Raw genomic sequence first — 21,666 nt, 5'->3', positions numbered from 1 at the left:
GTTGGACTATTGTTGGACTGATGCAAAGAGTTAAGCAGCTCTGCTTTCTCTCTGCTTCCTGTTACTTCTTCGCTGTCTTCTCTCTTTAGTGGACTGATGGTTTCCTTGATTATTATTATTTTTTGCTTATTATTTATATGTTGGAAGAAACTTTTTTTTATTACCTTGACTTTTGTTTTTTTCATTCTGAGCCTTTGCTTTCCTGACTTCGTTTTTGCAGATTCTGGCTACCTGCTGATATTCTGCCTTAATCCTTCCCTCTTTCCATTTTTTGTATTTGTTCTTTTTGTCTTTCAATTTGTCAGAGATCTTTGTGCAGCCATGTTGGTTTCTTCTTGGATTTCTTATTTTTCATTTTCAGTGGTATTGCGCTGGACTGGCTCTTTTATGATAATATTTTTCAGAGTTTTCCAAAATTCTTGAGTTTTCTCCTTTAGGATTTTCATCCAAGGAATCTTTCCCAAGTTTTCTCTTAAGTTTGTTAAAAATCAGCTCTTTTAGAGAGTCTTCTAGGACTCTGGTATCATTGTGTTCTATTGCTTATGTTTGTGTTATATTGCATTCTAGTATGACATGGTCACTCTCACCCAAGGTTCCTGCAGTTTCAACTCCCTCTATCACTTTTTCTTTGTAAGAATTAAGTCCAGTATGATTCTCCCTCTAGTTAGACTGTGCAGAATGGATAGACTAACACTGAAGATAAAAGAAAAAGACACAGAATATTTTCAAACTTGTGACTTGTTCTATCAATGGTTGGATAATAAAGGTAGAAACTAGGAACTGAAAAAGTATTATGTAAGTAAATTGACCCAGACAGTATGCTGTTCACTATGCACTTATTGTATGTAAAGAGAAAATATGCAAATAAATTGGGGAAAAAAAGAAGGGACTGGACTGCCATCTATCAAAAATGGTGTAGGGTCTGCTTGGGTGGGGGTGAGTGTTGGACTAGATGACCTACAATGTCCCTTCCAACTTTGTTAATCTATAATTATTTAAGTCCTTTTGCTACTACTGTCCAGTGAATAGAAATTGAGATATATTAAAACATTCTACTTAATTAATGACAATTTAAATACCATAAGAAAATTCATAACCACAATTTTTCTTTTTGCCTTTCATTTGTTTTTGCATGTACAACAAAATGTTTCCATGTATTCCATGCAAACTACTATACTATAGCCTAATTCCCACCTAGTACTTTCAAATGTGCTTCAGTTACTCATGTGTAGCATATATAGCTCCTGGCAACGATCAACACATTCTTCAAACATTTGTATCTTGGTAGTTTCATATGTGAACAAGCTTATATATCTTTTTCTCCCTTTTATAAGATTATCAACACAACTGAATATCATAGATGTTTTTATGAATAACAAGGACCTGAATAAATTATGATAACAGAATACCACACAGATTAGAACAGAATTTCTAACCTTGCACCTATCTAACTGTATTTTCACTGCATCGGGATCTGCTGCTGGTAAGAGCTGCGCTTTGATCCAATTTTCAACAGTAATTACTGTATGCTCCAATTGCTGCAGCTGAGAGTAGAAGGCAATGATGTTATTTTGATACTCCAACCATGCCAGTCTTTCACTCAGTAATTGACAGAACTCAATCCACCGGATGTTCAACTGTTCTGAAGCCTGTCTGATATTGTCAGCATTAAGCCCATCTAAAAAAAAGAGGAAAGAATGAGCAAATTTTTTTAATTTGGATATAGAAAAGTAATGTAAAGAAAGACATTTAATAATTCTGTATCTGAATCAGAGGATTTATAAAAATGATCTTGAGTATATACACACACACAACAAACACTGCATGCATGTATGTTAGTACATAAAACAAGCATTCACACATTTAGGAGGAAAATGTAAAATAAGGCCATAACATTTCATATATTACCTATGGAAAGGCAGTTCAGCCTATTTTAAAGTTTAATATCTTCTAAATATATAAAAATGGATGTGTGCATGTGTGTGTGTGCGTGTTCATGTTCCAGCATAACTCTGGAATGCCTTGAGCAATTTCAACCAAACATGATAGACAGATGACTTACCTTCTGAAAAAAAAATACTATGGGGGTAAGACACCCCTTGAGGTGTGTGTACATGTGATGACTTCTACTGTACAGCACAGTAGAGTTGCCATGGTAATGGCTTCACGGTATTCCACAAGGGGGTTCCCTCTGGTAAGGGGGATTGGTTCTTACAAAAAAGCAAGGGGACTTCCTCTGCTTCAAGCAAAGAGGGCAATTGATGGGGGAGGTGCCTGCTAATGCAGATAAACACCTCAAAGGCTGTTCCCTGTAGAATTTTTCCAAGGCTGTTGGCCAGAGCAATTAGGTTTTTAATTCTAACCACAGTGGTAACAGGGCCAGGCCCAAGATGCCTCAAGGAAACATCAGGCGATTGGCCAAATGCAATCAAAGGTTACAAAAATAAAGCACCAGCATAGACAAGAAACTCCAGAGGAGAGGAATAGAAGACTTGTGATGCTATGTGAGAGAGCTGCTACATCTGGAACTTCAGAGACAGTACAACAGTGTGAGGCCCAATTAAAGGATAAGAGAGATAGACTTACTACATCTAGAACTTCAGAGACAGTACAACAGCTTGAGTCCCGACTACAAGGTAAGAGAGATAGAGCTCCTATATCTAGACATTCAGAGACAACACCTGACTACACTACAGGAGAGATAGAGCTGTTACATCTAGAGCTTCCTTTATAATTTGTATACTCTACTTATACTTTTAAAACCCTGTAAATAAAGTTACTTTGATTTGACAGTATACATATAATTCATTCCTTTTCCAGTCTAATACAGGATTGGGATAAATAAATACCCGGGTAATGCCAGGTTATCAGCTAGTATTACATAAATTAAAATATGATTAACACATTCATACTTACAAATTGCTAATCAAATGACTCAGAGACAGAACAACAAATAGGAAGCAGACTCAACAAAAACTCATGTATTCAAATACAAACCATTCTAGATCATGGAATCCCAACAGAGAACAACAAATAGTTTGTGACAGAATAAATGCTCACATATCAGAAGCCCTGTAGTGATATCTGTAAGATTTGGGTAAATATTAAAGGTCTGAAGGACAACTTCAAAATCCTTTGGTTTAAAGAATGTGTTGTATTTGATATGAATTCATACATTCTACACCTGTAAGTGTACTGTATCTCTAAATACAGCCATCAGGTAGTGAATATTCATAAAAGAATATTCCAAAACATTAGTGTCTTATAAAAGATTTGAGGAAATCAGGGCACCTTTTCATCAGCAAAGGCAATTGATCCACCAACAGTATGCTATAATTTCATAGTTAGCACAAATTTTATTATATAATGAGCTTAATTTAGTTTTACATTTTAACAATCAGTCCTTCGGAATTCCAGATTTGGGAAAGAACCTGCCTCCACTGTTAATCAAGTAAATAACTGCTGCATCAATTGTAGACTAATAAAACTTTAATTCTGAAGCAATATATTATAATTTTGAGGTTAATTGCTGATAAATTGTTTTCCACTTTATATTCAAAACAATCCCTTATATTGGCAGTGAATAAATACATTTTATTTCACAGGACTCAGAGATCAGTATCCAAAATGCCTTATTCATTTTAGTACTACATCCTGTGCATAAAAAATAGTACAAAATGTCACAGTTTGTAGCAATCCAGCAAGCACAAATAATTCAGCAGGATTCATTATATAAAAGAAACTTCTTTAAAAACAAAAATATAAAACATGATGCATGTATACAATACCCATGTAGCTCTTGCAACGTGATAGAGAGAAGAAATAGCAAGTACAAGAACAAGCACTAGAACTCTCAGGCAAAGATAAAATGAACTCTTTTATACACAGGACAGTTAAGCTAAGCCACACCCAGGCTCCAAGCTGTCTCAGCCATCAAACAGTCCCCATTGGCTGACTTGTTGCCATGTAGTTCATGAATACACTGACATTCCTCCCTTTTTGACTGGAATAGATATAATACCAAATAACTTAATATTCTTCCCATGGTGCACTCCTCCACCCAATGGCTTGGTCATTATATCTGCCAGATTGTCCTCTGAAGAACAGTGAAGCAAGGTAATTAATTTATATTTGATGGCTTCTCTTACATTACAATATTTAATACCTACATGCTTGCTTCTATTTTTTACTCTGTCACCTGTTGCCATTTTAATACAAGCAGCATTATCTCCAAACACTGTTACAGCTTCATTTATCTTCATGTTTAAATCCTTTAACAGCTCTACGTACCAAGTTACATCTGAACAAAGTTCAGATAGAGCAATAAATTCTGCCTCCACAGTAGAAATGGCTACAGTTGTTGTTTTCTGGACTTCAAACCAATTAAAGCCACAATCGCAGAATTGGACTTTCTAGTTTTTATATCATTGGCATAACCACTGTCAACATTTAATTCTTTAATTTAATTTCAACTTTAATTCTTCGGAGATCTGCATTTGAAGATCCAAATTCACAGTTCCCTTCAAATACATGAGAATCTTTTTTATACCCTCCAATGCAATTGCATTGGTACAGCAGTAAAGCAACTTAAGATGTTTACTGCATAAGCAATGTCTGGTCTGGGCCACTGTGACAGATATAACAGGCTCCCTATTGCTGACTGATATATCTCTTAATCATAGGCTTCACTTTTGTCCTCACCCAAATTGTTATGAACTCCTGTGCTCATAAGTTTTGTAGCAGAATTACAATCCTTCATGTTATATCTCTCCAACAGCTGTTCAATTTTCCTTCTTTGACTGAGAACATAACCACCTTTCTCAGTTTTTTAATATCTCTAGACAGTTTTGTATTTCACCCAATTTTTTCAATTCTAACTTCTTCTCTAACTGATCAGCAAATTCTTTTACACATCTTTTGCAATAAAACAAAGATCAACCACAAATGCTAATAATTGACAATCCTCACTTTTTTACTTTATACTTTATTGGCCAAGTCTGATTGGACACACAAAGAATTTGTCTTGGTATAAATACCCTCAGTATACATAAAGAAAAGGTACATTCATTAAGAATCAAGAATCAAAATGTACAACACTTAATGATAGTCATAGCATACAATCAACAATCAAATCATACTAGGAAACAGTCAAGTGGGAGGGGATGAGTGATAAGGAGTGGTGAGAAGATTAACAGTAATAGTAGTGTACCCTTTGTAAATAATTGAACAGTGTTGAGGGAATTATTTGTTTAGCAGAATGATGGCTTTCAGGAAAAAGCTGTTCTTGTGTCTAGTTGTTCTGGTGTGCAGTGCTCTATAGCGTCGTTTTGAGGGAAGGAGTTGAAACAGTTTATGTCCGGGATGTGATGGGTCTGTAAATATTTTCACAGCCCTCTTTTTGACTCGTGCAGTATACAGGTCCTCAATTGAAGGCAGGTGGGTAGTGATTGTTTTTTCTGCAGTCCTAATTATCCTCTGAAGTCTGTGTCTGTCCTTTTGGGTTGCAGAACCAAACCAGACAGTTATAGAGGTGCAGATGATAGACTCAATAATTCCTCTGTAGAACTGGATCAACAGCTCCTTGGACAGTTTGAGCTAAGTTGGCGCAGAAAGAACATTCTTTGTTGTGCTTTTTTGATGATGTTTTGATGTCCATTTTAGGTCATGTGATATAGTAGAACCTAGAAATTTGAAGATCTCTACTGTTGATACTGTGTTGTCTAGCATTGGAAGAGGTGGTAGTATGTGAGGGTTTCTCCTAAAGCCTATTACCATTTGTAGTGGTGGTTTTGAGTGTGTTCAGTTCTAGATTGTTCCAGTTGCACCAGAAGGCAAGTTGTACAATCTCCCATCTGTATACAGATTTGTCATTGTCTTGAAGGAGACCAATCACTGTTGTATCATCTGCAAACTTCAGTATTTTAACAGCTGGATCATTTGAGATGCAGTCTTATATGGGAGAAAGCCATCTCTAGCACATTTAAGGGTGTTTGGAAGCAATGCATGAGTGCATATTCCAAAAGCAATCAGGAGAAAAGATCAACCAAAGGCTAGAAAGCTCAGGTTTACGGGCTATGAGGAGAGGTGGGATTCAAAAGTCCTAACAACTGATTCTCTGCCTGGTTGCTGCTGGGCATGGCCATGGTGGCATTTTGGGAGAGCCATTTTTCACCATTCCCAGAGTCTGGAGGCTTCCCTCGGGCTTCTGGGAGGATGAAAACAGCCTCCCCCAGGTTCCAGTGGCCCTCTGGAAACTGGAAACAGGCCTGTTTCCAGACTTCCAGACCTTCAAGGAGAGCCATTTTTCACCCTCCCAGAACCTCTGTATGGACCCTTCTCTTACTTGCATCCAAAATGGGCTGTGTGAAGACTCCTGGGAGGGGCAGGGTGGGGTGGGTGGGGCCAGCCAGTCAATTCAACTACCAGTTCAGAGAATGAGACATCAACTGCAAGCCATTTTACTCTCCACGTGAGTTGTCCTCATTTCTCCTAATAGCTGTGTATGTTCCTCCACAAGCCTGTGTAAACAAGGCATTATGAACTCTTGCTGATCAAATTATGGAGGCTGAAGCCAAACACCCAGGTTCCCTTCCCATCATTTTAGGAGATTTCAATCAAGCAAATTTAAGGAAAGAGCTCCCAAAGTATTTCCAGCATGTAAATTGTCCCACCATAGGCAAAAATACTTCAGATTACTGCTACACAACAGTAAAAGATGCTTTTTTTGTCTTTACCATGAGCAGCTGTGGGACACTCTGACCACTGCATGATTCACCTTGTACCCGCCTACAGACAAAGACTTAAAATCATTAAATCAACAATTAAATCAGTGAAGACTTGGTCGGATGAGGCAAAGCTGAAACTCCAGACCTGCCTTGATTGCACTGATTGGAATGTTTTGAAGATGCCTCTGCAGACCTAGATGAGCTCACAGATACTGTAACATCATATGTTAGCTTCTGTGAAGACTTATGTGTAGCAACAAGGAACCTGAAAATATATAGTAACAATAAACCTTGGTTCACAGCTAAACTTAAGCAGTTATGTTGTTCCAAAGAGGAAGGCTACAGAAAAGGTAACAGAATGCTATACAACCAGGCCAGAAATATATTAACAAGAGAGATCAGAGCAGCAAAAAGAAGCTACTCTGAAAATTTAAAGAATCAATTCTCAACAAATGAACCAGCAAACATGTGGAAAACTCTTAAAAACATCACTGAGGAGAGGGCGGAGCTGGCGTTGTGACGATACGGCATGCGATCTTGGAGGTCTGAGATCGCTGCTGATATCTTTGCTCCTGGATGGTCCAAACGGATCTAAACAGTCTGAAAGAGACAGTGAATGTAAAGAGGACATTCTGTTGATCTCAGGGATATAGCAAAGTTCCTCGTAGATCCAGGAGAAGCTCTTTTTGCCTGCGGCAAAGAAGCAGCCATTAAAGCTGCTGAAGTTGGGACAGCTCCGAAACGGAAGAGGATAGAAAGAGAAAGTGTGCCGGTTTGGTGAGAAGTTTTTCTTTAAGATTTAAAAGGACACCCTAAGGAAAAGAAAGAATCTGTAAAATTTCAGACAGAAGTAATTAAGCGGCGATTTTAAACAGGAAGTCAAATTAATTTTTTTCTTTTTCTTTTTGCTGGACTCTTTGTATACGATTTTTTATTTTGAACCGGACTGATCTTTTTTCTATCTTATTTTTCAATTTTGTTTCTTCTCCTTTTTGTCTTTACAATATTTTAGGCTAGAGATCCCCTTTTAGCCTTTTTTTAAAACCCTTTTTCCTTTTTAATTATTTTTTGTTATAATAATCTGTTTGGAAAAGGGGGGGAAAGTGAAAACAGAGGAAACTTTGTAACACTGCCAAGTAGAGGCTTAGAAATGTTGTTTCTCTTTTTTTCTCTTTCGACCAGACAAAGCTGAGAAAGAATTCAGACTTCTTTTCAAGGACTCTGAGCCTGTCTGATAAGATAGAGGGGAGAGCATGGGAGAGTTTTATTGCAGGTGCTCTTCTGGGTTTCTGGTGTTGAAGCAGACAGAAAAAAGATGATAAGATTCTAGAGAAGAGAGCTATAAAAATTAATTTCACTTTGATGATGAAAGAGTTAAACAGTACTTACAGAATGCTAACCTACCCCAGATACCTAAAGAGACTGAAATAATGTTAGAAAGCAATATAACGATGATGGAGTTAACTGAAGCACTTAAGCAGCAAAACAATGGAAAGGCACCAGGCCCAGATGGATTTCTGGCAGAATTTTATAAAACACTACAAGAATCGTTGAATCTTCCATTGCTAGAAGTTATGAATGAAGTTATGTCAAAGAAGACGATACCTAAATCATGGTCAGAAGCTTATATTATACTTGTCCCAAAAGAGGAGGCCGATCCATTACAAATCAAGAATTACAGACCTATTTCCCTACTAAATGCAGATTAAAAAATTTTTGCTTCAATATTGGCAGCAAGACTTAAAAAATACCAAAATAATTTTATTCACTCTGACCAAAATGGATTTCTGCCAAAGAGACAAATTAAAGACAATATGAGAGTAATTTTGGACACTTTGGAATACTACGAGGCACACCCGGAAAAACAAATGGCGTTGGTATTCTTTGATGCACAGAAGGCATTTGACAATGTGAATTGGCGATTCATGTTATTACAGCTGGAACAGATGAGTTTTGGTAAAAAATTCATCCAAGCAACAGAAGCTATATATCATAAGCAAACAGCAAAGGTAATGATAGAGGGAGAATTAACGGATTCTATTGATATAAGAAAAGGAACAAGACAAGGGTGCCCACTGTCACCTTTGTTGTTTGTGTTAACCTTGGAAGTGCTAAGCAGAAATATTAGAGAAGAAAAGGACATAAAAGGGATGAAAATTAAAAAAGAAGAATTTAAATTGCAAGCATTTGCAGATGATCTGGTTTTCATCTTAGAAGACCCACTAGAAACAGCATTAAAATTGATAGAAAAGATAGAGGTATATGGGAAGGTGGCTGGTTTGAAAATAAATAAAGATAAAACAAAGATTTTGACAAAGAATATGTTATCAAGACAAAAGGAAGAATTGGCGGATGTTTTGAAAATCCAGGTCACAAATAAGATCAAATACTTGGGGATACATATGACAGCAAGATCTAGTACACTAAAGGAGAATAACTATATTAAACTTAAGCAGCAGATAGCGCTAGATTTGGTCAAATGGGAAAATTTACAACTGTCATTGATAGGGAGAATATCAACAATCAAGATGGGACATCCGGTCTGCAGCGCTTCGGGGCAGGCAGGAATCCGCAACTGTGTGTGATTTCTGCCTGTGCTCGCTGCCCGAGTGCCCTGAGCTTGAGGGCTAGCCACCTCCATAGAAGGTGGCGAAGACAGGGGGGATCTGGCAGGGTCGAGAGATATCGCACCTCTCTTCCCTAGCCGGCTAAACCCCCTTTTCCGAAGGCAGCTGAGCGGCGGTCAGAAATGGCCGCCACATAGAAGCGCTCAGCCAGAAAAAGAAAGTGCAGGAGGAACTGTGAAGAAGTGAAAGTTCCAACAGCGAAAGTACCCTGGAACTTAAAATTTACCAAAGATACATCGTTTCCAGAGATTTACAAGTGGCAAATGGAAGTTTAAAAAGGAAAGTTTTTCTTTCTTTTCACTCTCCTTCCTAACGTGACAGCGAATAGAACCGCAAGAGAAATCGGAAAACCTGTACTGGAGGTAATTAAATGCTAAAGGGATAAGGATTTCTGAACATTAAAAAAAAACCTTTTTGCTGTAAGTGGGAAGGGAGAGGAAAAAAAAATTGGAGCAGAATTTGAAAGTAAGGAGGAGATTGCCTAGAATTTTAAAGAGCTAACAAGACTTCTAAAATATACATTTAACTGAAACTTTGTGACTAAACAGTAACCCCAAAAAGAGAAAGGAAAGAAAGAAGAAAGTACTAAAAGAAACAGCTTATTTGGATTGTTTGGTGATTTTGGAACTTTTGGGAACTATCTTTGATTAAAAGCACTTGGGTGGTTGTTTTGGAAAAACTTTTTCTCTCTACAATGGCATCACTTGTGGATGAATTGAAAATTGAATACCAAAAATACAAAAAAGAAGAACAAGAAGGGAAAGATTCTCTTGGCACTCTTTTTCAATTTTTAGAAATGGCGGTTTGCACTTATGAAAAACTGACTGCACAACAGGATGACTGGGATAAAGAAGAAGCCATCTCTGATGAACAAATGACTCTATTTGGGGAAGGAAAGGAGAAAGAGGAAAAGAAAAGGGGGACTTTAAGATTTGAAAAAACAACCAAAAAAGATAAATTATAAATTGGGATCTATTCTATCAATGGTTAGACAATAAAACATGGTAATGAAACATGTTGATTCTTAGAAAATAATAAATATATAAAGATGTATTCTTTTCTTATTATACCTACAAAATGATTGTAGGATAGATTTGAGATGATAATATGAACTGTCATAAAACAAATTAAGTAAAATATGGATTATTTCGTAAAACATGAATGAATAAAAGTATAATCAAATGATTGATTAACAATGATATTAATGTATTTAATATTTGATTGAAAATATGAGAATATATACAGTGTAATTGTAATTGAAGACTACGAAATGGAAACACAAAACAATTTGTAAACCAACCGACAAACTGTATATATGGAAGATGGCTTGATGTTTTTATGTTTTGTTTGTCTATGTTTGTCTTAAAAACCGATAAAAATTTTAAAAAAATCACTGGCTTCAGCAAACCTCCTTCCCAGGCAGAAGGAAATCAACAACTAGCAGAAGACCTGAATGTGTTTTACTGCAGGTTTGAAAAGAAACTACAGCCACCTGCCTCCACAACCCACATCTCAAACACACCAACAACAGCCAAGCCTCCTACAACTGGCCCCAATCAATTGGGCTCCCAACCTCTGATGATCACAGAAAAAGAAGTGCAAGATCTATTACACAGACAGAAGATAGGAAAAGCACCAGGGCCAGACAAGATAACTCCTTCTTGATTAAAAGTCTGTGCTGACCAATTGGCCCCCATCTTCACCTGATCACTAGAGATGTGCTATGTTCCTTCTTGCTTTAAACATTCTACCATCATCCCAGTGCCAAAGAAGCCCTCCATCAAGGAATTGAATGACTACAGACCAGTTGCTCTAACATCTGTAGTCATGAAAATCTTTGAAAGGCTTGTGCTGTCCCACCTGAAAACCATCATGGATCCGCTGTTAGATCCCATGCAATTGGCATACCGAGCAAATAGATCGACAGATGATGCTGTTAACAGATGATGCTGCATTATATCCTACAACACCTTGAATCTCCAAATACCTATGCAAGGGTCCTCTTTGTAGACCTCTTTGTAGTTCAGCATTCAATACCATCATTCCAGACACTCTTCTAAGTAAATTAAACCAACTAGCGGTACCTGAACACACTTGTAAATGGATCATAAGTTTCCTAACAGACAGGAAGCAGCAGGTGAAGCTAGGCAGAATCACATCCGATACCTGTACAATCAGCACAAGGGCCCCCCAAGGCTGTGTGCTATCTCCACTTCTCCCTATATGACTACATCTCAAATGATCCATCTGTTAAAATACTGGTTTGCTGACGACACAACAGTGATTGGTCTCATTCGAGACAACAATGAATCTGCATACAGACAGGAGGTTATACAACTTGCTGCGTGGTGTAACCGGAATCTGGAACTGAACACACTCAAAACCACCACTACAAATCGTAATAGGCTTTAGGAGAAACCCTCACATACTACCACCTCTTCCAATACTAGACAACACAGTATCAACAGTAGAGATCTTCAAATTTCTAGGTTCTACTATATCACATGACCTAAAATGGACACCTAACATCAAAAACATCATCAAAAAAGCACAACAAAGAATGTTCTTTCTGCGCCAACTCAGAAAGCTCAAACTGTCCAAGGAGCTGCTGATCCAGTTCTACAGAGGAATTACTGAATCTATCATCTGCACCTCTGTCTGGTTTGGTTCTGCAACCCAACAGAACAGACACAGACTTCAGAGGATAATTAGGACTGCAGAAAAAACAATCACTACCCACCTGCCTTCAATTGAGGACCTGTATACTACACGAGTCAAAAAGAGGACTGTGAAAATATTTACAGATCCATCACATCCCGGACATAAACTGTTTCAACTCCTTCCCTCAAAATGATGCTATAGAGCACTGCACACCAGAACATCTAGACACAAGAACAGTTTTTCCCCAAAAGCCATCACTCTGCTAAACAAATAATTCCCTCAACACTGTTCAATTATTTACAAAGGGTACACTACTATTACTGTTAATCTTCTCACCACTCCTTATCACCCATCCCCTCCCACTTATGACTGTATGACTGAAACCTTGTTGCTTGCATCCTAACGATTTATATTGACTGTTTCCTAGTATGATTTGATTGCTTATTGTACCCTATGACTATTATTAAGTGTTGTACCTTATGATTTTTGACTCTTGATGAATGTATCTTTCCTTTATGTATACTGAAAGCATTTACACCAGGACAAATTCCTTGTGTGCCCAATCACACTTGGCCAATAAAGAACTCTATTCTATTCTATAACACTGCATATGGAGCATCATTAATTGAGGAAATCCACAGCCTATTGATTAAATAATTAGCAGTCAACATGGCTCCACCCCAATATGACTGCTCAGACCAAAATCCTCCAGCAGTGAGTTCTTCATTGTTTGTAAGACTCCATTCTGCCTCTCAGCTACACCATTCTCAGCTGCTGTATACAGATTTATGCATCTCTGTTTTATTCCTAACTGTCCCATCCACTGTTGAAAACTTGCTGACATAAATTCTGAACCTCTGTCAGTTTGCAGCTGACATATCTGTTGTTTATATCTCCTTTCTTTGAAGCCTACCCATTGCTTAAATTTCTGTAGCACCTCTATTTTACTGTTTTGTAAATAACAGAACCCAAATCTGCTGTAGTCATCTACAATGACCAGTGCATACTTTGCTCCTTCCAAACTGGCTTGCATTGGCTCAACCTAATTTGCATGTACCAATTCTAGAGCTCTTGTCTGTCTTGTGCTACTATTGCTTACTGGGAATGTCTTGGACTGCACACCCTTTCAAGTTTAATCCTTGTCCAAATTGTTGCATCTTTTGCAAAACTCTGAAGCTGGCTTGGCCAAACTTTCTATGCAAGAGATGAAGGCATGAATCATGTTGTGCCACATTTCCAAATGTTTGGACACATTGAACCTTTTGTCCCTGCAACGCATAAAGATTATCCTGTTTTATGCCCTGTACACGCCCATTTCTTTTTATGAGACATCTCCCATTTACAAAGATGGTCTCAAAATCTTGTTTGTCTCTTAAAAAGCCAATAGAACAACTTATTTAAAGACAGAATTATTCCAAGTTATCACATTTCCAAACAAGCACAATTTGATATATATAGTTACCTTATCTGTCCATCTTCATATCTTATCCCAAACTCCTCTTTATTACTTCTTTTCCTTCTATTTATTCAAATTATATCTCTTTAACTTTAGATTGTATACATTTTTTATATCCATCTGTCTTATACATTTTCATTATTCTCTTCCAATAAAAAACAAACAAACAAGACATAAAACATAAACATCTTTTCTGAAAGTTGCTTGATCCCAGGTTAAAACTCATCATACAGACACCTCTTCAAAAATCATGTTCCTTTTATATATCATTCCATATCTTATTACCGTTTTCCATTTTCTATATAGCTTCTTCCTTTTTTTAACCCTCTTAATTTTATTCTACTCATCTCAGTTCAAGTCATAATACTTAACATTCTTTGTCTGTTCTCAACTATCCATTCATTTTTTCTCTTTAAACAAAATCTCTCCTGTACACTAATTAGAGTATGACGCCTTTAACTCTTTCCCCTAACCTGATAATACTTAATATCACACATAACTTGTATTGGGATTCTGTTTAGCACATCCTAAAGTCACACAATATATTATATAAAGAGAAAAAGAAAAAATTTAATCGTACCTATTAATATTTATTTATATATTTATATCTTAAACATTTTATTCTATAAATGCCTATAATAACACATTCTTATGTACCTTACAGAATCCCTTTTTCAATTAAATTTACCCATTGTCTATAAATAAATTTTGTTTCTTCAAATCTTGCTTCCCATCATTGAGACTTCTCACCCCTTCCTTTCTCCCTTGCTTCTTCTTTTCCTTACCCTGTTCACCCCTTTGTCTTTCCACCTCCCTTTTCTTCTTGTGCTTTCCCCCTTCCTGTTGTTTCCTAATCTTATATCCACCCTTCAACTCATTTTTATCTTTTTTGGTTGTTTTTTTAAGTTTTAAAATCCCTTTTTCCTTTTCCTCTTCCTCTTTCTTCTCCCCCAATAGGGTCACATGTTCATCAAAAATGGTTCCTTCTTTGTCCCAATTATCCTGCTGCGCAATCAATTCTCCATAGGAATGCACCGCCATTTCTAGAGATTGAAAAAGAATGTCCAAGGTATCTTTCCAGTCTTGTTCTTCCTTTTTATATTTTAGATATTCAGTTTTAAATTCATCCCAAAGTGGTGCCATTATGAAGAGGAAAAATTTTTCCCAAAACAACCACCCGAGTGTTTTTAAACAAAGAAAAAAAGTTTCCCAAAAGATGCAAAGTCACCAAACAATCCAAATAAACTATTTCATTTAGCACTTTTTCCCTTCTTCCATTTCTTTTTCTGGGGTTGCTATTAAATCACAAAATTCCAATTATAATATGTCTTTTGAAGTCTTATTAATGTTCAAATGGCTCTTTAAAATTCTAGGCAGTCTGCTCCTTATTTTCAATTTCAATTTTTTTTCCTCTCCCTTCCCACTCACAGCAGAAGAAAAAATTTTCTTTAAATATTTAGAAATCCATATCCCTTTGGCATTAGCACAGTCTTTAGCATTTAGCATACCTTCAATGTGGGTTTCCGATTTCTCTCAAAGCTGTTCCGTTTGGAAGGAGAGTGAAAAGAAAAAAAGTTTTCCCTTTGATATCCATTCGCTGCTTACTCAGTCTGGGAACAATGTGTCTTTAGTAGGTGTTAAATACCAGGATACTTTCACTGTTCCTTTGTCCCGGTCAGCAAAATCAGTTTCATTTCTTCACAAACCCCTCCAGTACATTTCTTTCCCCAGCTGGGCTCTTCTAAATGGCGGCCATAAAAGATCACCGTTCAGTTGCCGTCGGAGAGGGAGATTTAGCCGGCTAGGGAAGAGAGATGCGATGTCTCTCGTCCCTGCCAGAACCCCCCAGTCTTCACCACCTTCTACAAAGGTGGCTTAGCCCCGAAGCCAAATGGTTTGAGGCATTCAGGCAGTGAACACAGGCAGAAACCGTGCAGAGCCACGGAATCCTGCCTGCACTGAAGAACCACAAGCCGGAAGCTTTTGGCTTTTTAAGAAAAAAAAAATTCCTATGTCATTATATTTTATGTTTTGTTTGTCTGTGTATTGTTTTGGAAAATCAATAAAATTTGTTCAAAAAAAAAAAACCTTGTTTGTCTCAACTTGAGACACTCAGTAAATTATGCTCCATTTCAGGCACACGTGTTATTAAACTTTTCCTCCAGACATGGAATCAGCACACTGCCTTTTCCTATGACTTTAGCCTTCTGGCTATCCGCCAAGGCTACAGCATCTCCTCCAGCTGGATCCATTCTGAAAAACAATTTAGAATTATTTATAATTATTTGACTAGCCCCACTGTTTATTAACCATTTGTCTCTGCTATTACAATAGTTAACTTTTGCAAGAGCAACTTGTCCATCTGTTGTCTTTCTTCCTTGTAAACAGTCTTTCTTCAAATGATTCTTATCACCACATATGAAACACGGCTGCTCTTTTTCTTTTTTCTTAGAAAATCTTTGCTGGGCCGTAATCTGGTCTCTTCTGTTATTCTGGTGTCTGCAGACATCATGTCTGTTGCCTCTCTCTCTGTATCCCCACTGGTCCCCACCTCAGGAATTTTTCTTCATGGCTTTTTCTAAAATGGTGTTTGTTTTCTTCAGAAATCAAATAGACTTTAAGGGCTTCCACACGTAATTCCTGTTCTGGTTTGCATTCAAAAATGGCTAAAACAATGTCCCATGTTTCATCAAGACTGTTTAACATCAACAGCACTTTCTGAGATTAAGGAATCCACATTCCACGCTGTTCTAACTCAATAAACAGTCTCTGCATGTACAGCAAATGCTTCTCTACACTTTTTTGTGGTAACAGCCGGGCTCTGTACAATTGTTTTGATAATTGCACAATGTTGCATGCTGACATACTCACATGCACACTATTGGGATATGTGGAGAGTAACCCTTGTATAAAAAGGATATGCACACGGAATTGGTTTATGAGAGTTATGAATAAATATACAGCCACACAGAGTTGAACAAGTTGTGCTAAAGTTTACTTGAAGAAATAGCACAGTCCAATAAACAGTCCATGTCATACACTTTTTAATAGTCCAGAAATATCCAGTTATAAAGTCTTCTTACTGTTTCACATCTTTTACTGCAGACAAATATCAAACCAGATAACCTTCGATATCAACAGAATATCAAAATAAACAGGGTTAGTCAGTATGGGTCCATAGTCAGTTAGTATCCGTATAAAGAGAGAGCATCAGTGAAAAAGAGAAAGACCATGATCTATAGCACCCTCTTATGGCAACTCTAGTGTAATTAACCAACCAGAACACAGCATAATACATTATAGTATTTTTCCTTAAAGCTACAAACATATATATTTGTATATATACTTCCAATTTTATGCAGGAGAAAACCCGAATAACAAAACATCCATATATATTTGTAGTTTATATATTGTCAACCCAACTACATTATTTACATATACATAACATTCTCCCCTTTGGGTTTGTCAATACATCATACATTACATCTTTAATTCATAATTTTTTCACCATTAATAACTCATACAATTTCGTAGAGATTAGAAGATTCTTTATCTAACTCTACTACAGTGCTTGTTTGAACTCTGTTAGATTTATGTCTCTCTCTAATTGACCTTCTAGAAAACTCAGTACATATTTTTGTTTATTTTCTTCCTCTACATCCCTATCGAATCTTTTGCAATTATAGATGGTTTGTCTTTTACTGATTCATCAATATTCCTGTAATTTTTATGATCAGTGAACAATGCAGTTTTTACAATACTATGTTTTTTATTATTATATTCTTGTTTAAACTTTTGCCAGCTAACATGCTCCAGAAATTTAGCACTTGCACTCCAATATATATATTAGTAGTACCTGGCTCCCAAAATTTAAATAATCTATGATTAGCTCCATAACCTACAAAATACAATTTCTTAGCTCAATATTCTCCGTTTTTCCTTACTTGCATGGGAATATGAACCCATGCTGGGGTTCCAAATGTATACAAATAACTAAGATCTGGTTTTCTTCTATGCCAATGAGTAATTCACCAGTCATTAAATTTATTACATTATTCAAAACATGGTTAGCACACATTATTGCCTCATCCCACAGTTGCTCTGATATACCAGAATCAGATATCATATTCCTAGTCATAACATGTAATGTTTGTCTTCTACATTCAATATATGAGTTATGTTGTAGTCTATAAGGATCAGAATGCTCATGTTCAATTCCAGCTTTTCGTAACATGGTTTCAAATTTGTTATTAGTAAATTCAGTATCATTATTCGTAATTAATCTAATAATTTTCTGTTTCTGTTTTCTTTCAGTAAATTTTAGCCAGTTTAGAAAATACTGATATGTTTCTTGCTTTGTTTTCATTAGGTAACAGAAACCATATCTGGAAAAATGATCCATAATACTCAATATATAACAGGCTCCACCTATACTAGGTTTTCTAGGTCCAATGATATCAGCAAACACAACCTCTAATGGTTTACTGGTTTTCAGTCCATTTACCATATTTTCAGAAATTACCTTGTTTTCTTTTTTATTAAACATATTGCAATCTACATACTTTATACAAGGTTTTAAATCTATACCAGTAGACAACTCAAGAGTTTTCTTGATCATTTTGAAATTTATATGTCCCATACATCTATGGAGTAGATGAATACATTCATCATGAGGCTTCTTATTCTCAAAAACTGAGTTAACGTTACTTGATGGATCATCATTTATAATAAACAAACCATTTTCCAATCTTGCAGTAATACTTTTACCTTGTTTGTCTATTAAACATGTATCTCCCTTAAATGTTACTACAAATTCTGCTTTTTCCATTTCTCTTACAGATAGCAAATTAAACTTCATTCCAGGTACATATAACATTGGTAAACCTTCATTTATACATGAACAATATACAGTACCTTCTACATATGCTTTCATTTTCCATCCATTATTTAAAGATATATGCTGTTCACTGTTTCTAATATTAACAAATCGCTTTACTTTTAGTTCTACACTGCGATGCTCCACTATCAACTACCCATATGTCATGTTTTACACTTGTAGTTATATTTGATATTGCTAAAGTAATATTCTTATGAGCTCTCTGTATATTATTCTGTTTCTTACCCTTTTTACAGTATCTGGCTATATGTCCTTTAGCCCCACAAGAAAAACATTTCCTAACAATATAGGCAGTTGAAGACAGTTTTTCTTCCTGTGGTTGTCTTTCTCTCAGTTCAATTCTATCTTGCCTTCTTATTGACTCTTCTAACAGTCTTCCAGTTATACCAGTCAATGTAAGTTCATCTCTGTTTAAAACTTCCAGTGAAGACACATAATCATCATAAGTTTCATCCAAAGAAGAAAGAATAATGTAAACCTGCTGTAACTCAGAAAAAATCAGTTCTTTTTCTTGTAGCTCCTGAAAAGTCCTTTTCATGAACTCCAAATGAGCTAACATACTGCCATCTTTTATAAGACGAGCTCAAAACAGTTTATGTGTAAGGTATATGTGTGCACCCACACTATCTTGGACATAAATCTTCTTCAGAATGTCCCAACATCTAGCAGCAGATTCTTGACCACGAATATGGACTAGCTGTATAGTGTCAGTCCAATTATACTAAGAGCCTTTTCATTATCCTGGTTAAAGTCAGCTATTTTCTTTTTATCTTCATCATTCAATGGATCCAAAGTTGTTACATCTGGTGGATTATTCACTACAGTCCATAATCCTTCTTTACGCAGAAGTAGGCTGCATTTCATAGACCAAGCAACATAATTTGTTCCATCCAACTGGGTTATCAGGGATAGACTGGTTGACTGTTCTTGTGCCATTGTGACAATAAACCACAATTAGCTGTCTGAATATGAAACTGTATATTCACACTGGTTCTCAATATCTCTCTGGGCCCATAATCAATGTTAGGATATGTGCAGAGTAACCCTTGTATAAAAAGGATATGCACACAGAAACGGTTTATGAGAACAGTTATGAATAAATATACAGCCACACAGAGTTGAACAAGTTGTGTCAATGTTTACTTGAAGAAATGTTTATTCATGTTAATGTTAATGTTTACTTGAAGTCCAATAAACAGTCCATGTCATACACATTTTTAACAGTCCAGAAATATCCAGTTATAAAGTCTTCTTACCAGTTTTTCATCTTTTACTCCAGAAAAATATCAAACCATAATACAACAGATAACCTTCGATATCAACAGAATATCAAAATAAACAGGGTTAGTCAGTATCGGTCTGTAGTCAGTATCAGTATAAAGAGAGATCATCAGTGAAAAAGAGAAAGAGAATTAAACCATGATCTATAGCTCCATCTTACAGCAACTCTAGCGTAATTAACCAATCAGAACACAGCATAATACATTGCAGTATTTTTCCTTAAAGCATATATATTTGGAGTTTATACATTGTCAACCCAACTACGTTATTTACATATACATAAAACACACTATTATTATTAATCCACCTCAGGGGCCATTAGCCCCTGAGATGGATTGATAACAATATCCCAGTCCTCCTTAACCTTCAGGAAGCATTCCATTTTTGCAACCAAAATAATATAATTCTTCTGTCCCAATCAAGGCAGAGAGCTCTCCTTGAAATCAATAGCCATCCTGCAAGCCTTCTTAGCCTTGTTCTCTTTTGCTTATTAACACAGGCTGTCCCTCAGCTTGATTATAATTCATTCTAACTGAGTGTTTGGACTGGCTCGGTGTGCTCTGGGCCCATAACCTGTCACAATCTTGTAGCAATCCAGCCAGCACACAAACTAATAATTCAGCAGGATTCATTATATAGAAAAAACTTCTTTATATACAATAATATAAAACATGATGCATGTATACAATACCCGTGCAGCTCTTGCAACGTGGCAGAGAGAAGAAGTAGCAAGTATGAGAACAAGCATTAGAACTCTCAAGCAAAAACAAAATGAACTCTTTTATAGACAGAACAGTTAAGCTAAGCCACGCCCAAACAGTCACCAAATAGTTCCCATTGGCTGACTTGTTGCCATATCTATTCCAGTTCATGAATTCATATAGACTGACACAAAACTATTTTAATTGTTCACTAGCTTATTTGTGAATCATATTATTGCTATACATTCAGTATACATTCAGTATAGAACAGTGTGATTAAAGTTGACTTATGTTGTTATTAAAGATAATATATTTGTAGTACCTCATGTGTATCATGGCAAATTAATTTAGTATTTAGTGTGGTGCATCTCAATATAATCAATTCAAAGAATCTTTATTTGGGAAAAAAACTTGCTCTAAACCAGCTACACAGATTTCAATAAGCAGATAATTTGGCAACATGCCCCCAGAATATTGCAGATGTGACCAGCCTAATTTTCTTCCTTACTTTTTGGAAGAAGACTCCCATAATTTCTAAGTGAGCAGATCAGACCAACCTGCCAGAAACTGTCATTGAATCATGCAGTGGAAGAAATTTCATCATTTATTTATGCTGTTTTATATTTGTTTGGATTTGTTGGAATTAAATATATCTAGCCTATCAAAGAGAAGAATTAGGGGGCACATGATAATTGTCTTCCAATACTTGACAGACTGTTATGGAGAAGGGGGTTTGATTTATTCTCCAAAGCACGATAGGACAGGACAAGAAGTATTATTTATAATTTTATTTGCAAAATTGGCTGCCCATCTTACCATAGGGTAACTGGGTGGTTTACCACTACATCTTTATTAAAACAAAAATGTTAAAATTAAATCTAAAAATGTTAAAAACAAATCTAAAAATGTTTAAATCAAATCTAAAACCAAAGACACATGGGGAGGGTGGGGGCAGGGGGAGGTGAGATCTCTTATTTCTCAATCAACAACCTCAATTGTGCTGGAGTCCCAAGCTGACTGGCATAGCCACATCTTTAGGACCTTACAAGAAGATAGGTGGGTTGGGGCCAACCTCACATCAGGGGGCAAAATGTTTCAGAGGGCAGGAGCAACAGCAGAGAAGGCCCTCCTCCTGGACTTCACACCAGCAGAATACTTAGGTTGACAGGACCCACAGCATGCCTCCTATGCCAACACAAGTGGTATGGGCCAATCTCACTGGGATGAGACAGCCCCTCGGGTAACCTGGATCCAAGCCATGAAGGACTTTAAAGGTGATCACCAACATCTTGAATTGCTTCTGGAAGCAGACTGATAA

At 36.5% G+C, this 21,666-nt stretch overlaps 1 protein-coding gene across 7 annotated transcripts in view; it reads right to left on the bottom strand.

Moving 5' to 3' along the window:
• The window catches only part of DMD (dystrophin), a 1,342,375-nt gene that overhangs the window by 983,822 nt on the left and 336,887 nt on the right, over positions 1–21,666 (bottom strand). For all 7 annotated transcript variants that reach the window (XM_087938163.1, XM_087938162.1, XM_087938165.1 and 4 more), the window contains exon 19: positions 1,437–1,678. In XM_087938163.1, coding sequence (XP_087794289.1) covers positions 1,437–1,678 — 242 coding nt within the window. The remainder of the gene's footprint in view (positions 1–1,436; positions 1,679–21,666) is intronic.

Source organism: Pseudonaja textilis, chromosome 8, assembly GCF_049901715.1.
Source record: "Pseudonaja textilis isolate UNSWEBS1 chromosome 8, rPseTex1.2, whole genome shotgun sequence".
Taxonomy (NCBI): Eukaryota; Metazoa; Chordata; class Lepidosauria; order Squamata; family Elapidae; genus Pseudonaja; species Pseudonaja textilis.
This window is presented reverse-complemented; position numbering and strand designations above follow the sequence as displayed.